The sequence below is a fragment of the Gekko japonicus genome, unplaced genomic scaffold, assembly GCF_001447785.1.
Source record: "Gekko japonicus isolate JY-2015 unplaced genomic scaffold, Gekko_japonicus_V1.1 scaffold3770, whole genome shotgun sequence".
In the NCBI taxonomy this organism is placed as follows: Eukaryota; Metazoa; Chordata; class Lepidosauria; order Squamata; family Gekkonidae; genus Gekko; species Gekko japonicus.
The window spans coordinates 20,658-27,958 of NW_015160945.1; the positions used below are offsets into that span (position 1 = coordinate 20,658).

Consider the following 7,301-nt stretch of genomic DNA (forward strand, 5'->3'; position numbering starts at 1 on the left):
CAAAAAATAAGAAGTAGCAAAAAAACCCAAAAGAAAAATGCAATAAAACGATTTTTTTAAAAAATCAGATATAATCTGAAGCAGCTCTTAAAACCCTAAAACAGCCAATCTGGAATCAGGAAAAGCCTCTTAAAAGCATGGATAAAAGCACGGCAATCTGATAAATCAGAAAACTTCACAGAGGAAGGGAAATCGAAAAGGCCAAGGGGGAGGGTGGGAAATATCTTTGGCCTGGCACTTAAAAGCTTGTAAGTTTCTATATCGAGGGAGTACCAGACCTTATACCACTACAGAGAACACTCTACAGAGAACATTACAAAAAGAAAGGCCACCCATTTCCGGGTCTCTGATGATCTTGACTTGCGTGCAGGCTCAGGTAGGACGAGGCATTCCTTTTGACACCCTGAAATCTATCTTGGGAGCAGATATACATGCATTTCTGTTCAGACATACATCAGGGAAGAATTGGAAATATTTAAATATTTTTCTAACCTCTCCTGGGACTTTCATGGTTGAAGAGAATACCATTCACAGCGAAGAGATTGTAGGCCTCCCTGAAGTTCACTACAATCCAGTAAGCATATAGTTTGGCTGCCCCTGAAACGATAATTTCATTTACTGAAACACCTTCAAAGAAACTCTTATTACTATTCGGTCACTTGGCCTTTGCATATCACATTTTCCTGTTAAGCATTATCAGTACAACAAGAGGGATGGACAAAACAGCAGCAGTTATCACCAGCAAGTATTCTGGGACTTATTTATTTCCTCTCAGCGGCTTGCTCAAGTTCATATTCAGGATAGCATTTTTTTAAAAAAAATACACACATGCAGGGCTATTTTGGGGCAGGAACGCACAGGAACGGAGTTCTGGCTGGCTCCCAAGTTGGCCACGCCCAGCAGGAACTCATTAGAATAATAGGCCACACCCAACAGCAGAAACCCATTAGGATTGGCTACATTAGGGGTGTGTGGCCTAACATGCAAAGGAGTTCCTGCTACAAAAAAAGGCCCTGGGTTTTGACAACAAACAAGGTAAACAGAATAACAAGCAAAAGGTGGGTGTGGCTGGATGACCACACTTCTGGTAACATGGGGGTGTGGCCTAATGTGCTAATGAGCTGTGCTGTCAGGGGTGTGGCCTATAATGCTAATGAGTTTCTGGTGTTGGGTGTGTCCTATTATGCTAATGAGTTCCTGCTGGGCTTTTTCTACAAAAAGAGCCCTACACACATGGCTAGAATATTTAAATATATTGCTGGGATTGGGCTGCCATTTTTCCGCTGGGGGGGGGGGGGCAGGGTGCCTGTTCGCCCCCGGCTCCTGTTTCCTCCTGCTGCTTCTGCAGCCAGTAGGAGGAAGAAATGTGGGGGGACAACCCTGCTGTCCAGAAGTGTGAAATCACTGCCGGGGGAATCCGGAAGTGACACCAGTCTACCCTAAGACTTGTTGGCAACTCCGAGGTTTTATATAGAACTTCCAGAGTTTCCTAGAGAAGCGTCATGACAGCACTTCCGGGATTTCCCTGGAGGTGACATCACTGACAGTCAATGCTCCCTCTAAGCTGTGGAGTCTTGTGAGCAGACATTCTGCTTTGTGAGCTACCGGCATTAAAGTTGTGAGTGAGCAATTTGGCTGCTGTGTCAATCAGTTTGCTCTGGAGCCATCCCTTCCTGAGCCAAGACAAAAATGGTTGAACTGGAGGCCAAAAAACTGAGCTAGCACGCACTAACTCAGCTTAGAGGGAACACTGCTGACAGTGCCCCCTATGACTCTGCCCCCCAGACTCCCGCTGCCAAGCCATGCCTGGCAACCCTATACCAGGGTGCCTTTTGATGACCTCCCCTCCAATTATTGGAGAGGGACAGGAGAAAAAGTATAGGAAGAAAATCTCTGATCTTAAAACTCCCCAATCGGTTTGAAGGTCAAAGAAGGCGGGGACGGCAAAGGATGAGATAGTTAGACAGTGTCATCGATGCAACGAACATGAAGTTGAGCAAACTTCAGAGGACGGCGGAAGACCGGAAGGCCTGGCGGGATCTGGTCCATGGGGTCGCGAAGAGTCGGACTCGACTGTGCGACTGAACAACAACAATCGGTTTGAAACTTCGGCACAACAGTATTCGTCACAGACCAGTTTCTCTTGCTCCAGGTAAGAAGTAAGAAGTATAATTGCTTTGAGATCAATAAAACTGTGTTAATAATCTAAGCAACAGCTAGGCAATGGACAATTAGTGAAAGGCAATACTTTTTAATCTACAATTTTAAAAGTGTCAAAGTATCAAAAGAGAATAAATATAAAACTTCTGACCAGACCTGGGTAGCCTAGGCTATCCTGATCTCGTCAGATCTTGGAAGCTAAGCAGGGTCGACCCAAACTAGTAAATGGATGGGAAACCTCCAAGGAATACCAGGGTCGTGACACGGAGGCAGGCAATGGCAAACCACCTCTGAATGTCTCTTGCTTTGAAAACCCTACAGAGTCACCATAAGCCAGCTGTATATAGAACAGATGAAAGGCTCATGCATTTTAATCTTCCGTGCAAATGGCCTCAGTTCTAACAATCCAAAGTTATAAACTACAGCTGCAGCACATAAGTAAAGGTTCAGAATGGGTTGAAATATCTAAATCTGCGATGCTGCACTCCCATTTGCTTTCCTTGGGATATCACTGAGCCCGGCTCAACACAGCCCGCTCTCTGCCTTATTGAAGGAATGCATTTTTAGAAAAATATGGAGATAATACGTGAGCAGAGGCAACATGCATACAGCCTCGTATACTTACCATATGGCGATCTGGGATAAAAGGGGGTAGTCTCTTTTTGTGGTATTTCTTGCACTTTCCCAAAAAGTTCGCTAGTTGAGGCTTGGTAGAACTTCACGGAGGTTATAAGACCACAAGTCTTGATAGCATCCAGGAGTCGTAAAGTGCCGATGCCATCTACATCAGCTGTATATTCTGCTAAATCGAAAGATATCTGAAAAGAACAGAAACAACAAAGAAAAATACAAAAATTTAGGCACTTTGCAAAATGTGGCACTTAGGGTTTCCACCATGCTCCTTTATGTATTTATTTACTTATTTATGTATTTATTATATTGAAGGCTACATCTTACAAAGAAAATATTTTTAAAAGGCTCTATAGGTAGCATTGGTCACCAGATAAAGTAGCAAAATGTTATAAAAACGCGTCGGGTAACTGCTGGAGATGCAAGAAAAATATTGGTTCTTACTTCCATATTTGGTGGAGGTGTGAGAAGTTGTCTAAATTTTGGAAAACAATACAGAAACTAATAGCAGAAATAGTAGAAATAGATTTAAAGCTAGACCCAGAAGTATATCTCCTTAATATCTTACCAGATGGGATAAAATATAATGATTTGTGTGTGATATTGTATATTCTCACTAGTTCTAGAATCCTCTTAGCGAAATGCTGGAAATCAGAAAAAATTCCAGATAGAGAAGAGTTAATTACAAAAATTATGGAAATTAAATAAATGGATAAACTAAATATGATATTGTTGGCAAAAGATGAAAATCTATTTAAAAAAAGATGGCAGAAATTAGATAGATGGATGGAAACAAATGTGTAAAGAATCTCCAAAGGATACTTTGTATTAAGAATTTGTGTTTGAAATTTTTGTTTTGGAAAATACGTAAATAAACTATTTTTAAAAAATTATTTATTTATTAGAATTTTTTTTACCCTGTCCTCCCAGCCGAGGCTGGCTCACTTTACAACACTGACTGGCTGCCCATAAACTATATATTTCATTCACATTAAATAAGGAACTTTCAATAGCCTAAATAACTCTGTCTTCTTCAGAAAATATATATATATTGTCTACTGATACATGTGCTAGAGTGTCTTTGCAAATTCCTGCAGGGAAGTGTTAGGCCCCTGGGAAGCCATTTTGGAGGGGCTTCTGTTCACATATAGCTGCTCCTTTTTTGACATTCCATTCCAGTGCAGCGAGGAATGCTTCCCGTCCTGTGTCTGGATTGCGTTCTCAGGTTTTTAGGACATGGCAAATAGGTACAATGCAACAGTATTCAGTGACCACGCCTGCCAATTTCTCGAGCAAAACCTGTAGAAACAGGTGGAATCCTACCATTTTTTTAAAAAAAAATGGTAAAATGTTATTGATCGGGGCAGATCCTGCTCAGTAAGAGTGTTTTTTAGGTTAATATAGAACAGGATCCATGATAAAAGCTGTGCTTTACCTGATCAATTTTTACTAAGATACTTTACATGGAAGAAAAGACTGTTATTATCAGTATATCAGCACATGTATAGCATCTCGAACGGCACACCTTCTGACCAGCACACCTCAGTTTAAAATAACATCAATCTAAAGATAGTATTAAGTTGCAATTTTTTGCAATATGACCAAAGAGAGTATTTTAGCTTAATGTAACTCCTTTACTATAACGTCACTTCAATGAATATCTATCATTCCAGCTTAACAACACTTTTTAAAGATTTTCCCAGGGCCGAACTCTTTAACACCCGAATGGCTGCTATAAAGTCAACAAGTAAAGCTTTTGCCAGCATTACATTTCAATGACAGAAAACCTTTACTTACTGAATTCTTACTTATCTCACATCTGGTAGAGGCACAAGAGCCTTTGGGTGGGTGGGGGGGAGCCTGAATCAGACTTCCTGAGAAATGGTTTTTATTATAAAAGCACATACTGCAATAGCTGTAGGGGAAAATGTCCAGATGTGAAGGCACTGTCTGTTCCTTGCCCCCCCCCCCCCCCCCCCCGATCACTCTGGTCTTTGGATCGCAATTCAATTGCAAATCGTGAATGGAACCTTCAAACTTTGAAAAGAGTGTTTTTTGAATACGTAAAACCAGATCACAAATGCTTTGCTCGTGCACCTTCTCTCGTTGCATCCCTCATCATCCAATCCAATAAAATAAATCCAATAAAATAAAACAGGTGCTTCAGTTCTGACTTCTCTGCCTACTGGAAGGAGGGAGCTGTGTGGCTCGTTGACTTTGCCAAGCTGACTCAGTATTCAGGTGTGGATTGCAATTACTTTGCACATGTGTGTGCTAGCGCTGATTTGCCACAGCTGCTCTCTCCCACCCATTTGCCCAGTGCACCCAGAAGGAAAACATCTGACAAAAGAAAAGCTTCTTTTAGTCTTCTCAGTCCTGCTGAGGGTGGGAAAAGCGACATGACTTTTCTCTCTAGTATTCCAGCTACGGATGCCAGTCTCCGGTGGGGCCTGGGGATCCCCTGGAATTATAGCTCATCTCCAGACTACAGAGATCAGTTGTTCTGAAGGGATAATAATAATAATAATACTTTCCATTTATTAATCGCTTTCCCTAGTGGGCTCAAAGCGATGTACAGTTACTCAATATAGACAAGGGACTAACAATGTTTGTAGGGGATAGGGAAGACAACATATATTCATTTTTAATTGCACGTGCCGTCACTGCCTGGTATAGACGTCTTCTGGCTTGTCTCCATCGTTTTCCGCATGGCTGCTTGTTGGCCAGGCTTCAGGACCCGTATTTCAATCGCCACACTGCCGCCGCCTGGCCGGAACATCCATTGCAGGGATTCTTTCATAGCCGAGAAGCTGTTTCGCCTTCCAAGCCTCGACCAGGACGTCCGACCGTCAGCTAACACCCTCCCACAAGGGAGATTGGCGTGCCCACTCTAAGAAGTGGTTCCCATTTTATCTACTCGCCAAAACTTTCGAATCGCTGGGTGGACGATGAGCTGGGGACAACAGGCTGGCTGCTCACACCAGCGTGGGGCTTGAACCAACACAGTTCAGATGTTAAGACAGTGGGATATACCCACTGTGCCACCGCTCCCCCAAGCTCTATGCTTTGGGGGGTGGTAGACTCTATGGTATTCTACCCCACTGAGGTCCCTGTCCTCCCCAGACTCCACACCCAAATCTCCTGGAGTTTCCCAACCCGGATCTAGCAACCCTACTGCCCGTCCTCTGCTGGTGGTCAGGGGGGACCTGGTGACCCTAGTTCCAGCCCTGTCCATTTTATATTTTCATTTAGCAAATTCCAGGTATGCACCAGCAAAATAAATGCCACCAACGAAGCGGGTGCAAAAGTAGCACACTCTTAACATGCTCGATTTTACATTATGCAGCTAAGCTGCCCATTATGATCCTGGGTGTGTGCAATTCCAGCAAGTCAGTGAATTGTGAGTGTGCATCGACAGTAAGTATGAAATAGCCACAACTAGGCAGACATAAAACTACAAAATACTATTTGCCTTCTGTAAGTCAGTTATTGAGGAAATCATTCATATGAGGTGCTTGATTCAAGGGCATTCCAAACACCTGTTTTGGAGAATGCCACATTATCACTCTCAGAAACCGCACAGGGCTTAGGATATATGCCCAAGTAAGGGCTGAAGCTGAGTGGAGCAGCACATAATTGTACGTAAGAGGTCCCATAGTATCATCCATCTTACTCACTCCTCGAATATCACGTTGGGGAAATCTCAATAAGAAAATGAACTTAAGCCAAGAAAGAACTTGAGAACTTAAAAATTTCTTTAAGTCATGACTAACAGCCAATTTTGTCTAAATCAAGGTAAGCATTGTCCTATTAGGGCTTGCAAACACTGCATAACCCCCATTCCTTCCCCTGCAATTCTTTGTAAAATAGTAGGTTAGATATAAACTCCCCCCCGACAGAGTTTGCATAAACAGATCTTTATCTTTATCTATTTTGTTTTGTAATATGTCCACCTTCTGTTCCTCCCCAAAAGCCGCTGTTAAGCCATGAGGGGCTTCAGTAAGGAGACAGAAATATATTATCACAAGGGGGGGACCCGCGATACTCGCGGGAGAGGGGGAACTCCACAACTATGAGGAAGAGGAGGAAGCAGCAGGAGGAGGTAAGTTCCCCCCCTATCCCGCCGGTTCTCCTATCTCCTCCACCCCCTGGCTCAATTACCCCCCTGCCCTGGAGCGCCCCCCCTCCAGAGGCCAGGTCTACCCACCCCTTCCCACTATATTGGCAGACTTGGCCTCCAGAGTCCAGGTCTACCCACACCTTCCTACAACAGTGGTAGACCTGGCCTCCGAACTCCGCAGGCCAGGTCTACCCACCCATTCCCACTACAGTGGTAGACCTGGCCTCCGAACTCCGCAGGCCAGGTCTACTCACTTCTTCCCACTACAGTGGTAGACCTGGCCTCCGAACTCCGCAGGCCAGGTCTACTCACTTCTTCCCACTACAGTGGTAGACCTGGCCTCCGGACTCCGGAGGCCAGGTCTACCACCATAGTGGGAATGGGTCGGTAG

General features: G+C 43.8%; 1 protein-coding gene across 1 annotated transcript in view; it reads right to left on the bottom strand.

Annotated features, from left to right (window-relative positions):
* Positions 1-487: 487 nt before the first annotated feature.
* The window catches only part of GMDS (GDP-mannose 4,6-dehydratase), a 91,790-nt gene continuing 84,976 nt past the window's right edge, over positions 488-7,301 (bottom strand). The window contains exons 5-6 of the mRNA XM_015425212.1: positions 2,786-2,978; positions 488-597 (exon numbers count right to left, since the gene is read on the bottom strand). Coding sequence (XP_015280698.1) covers positions 488-597; positions 2,786-2,978 — 303 coding nt within the window. The remainder of the gene's footprint in view (positions 598-2,785; positions 2,979-7,301) is intronic.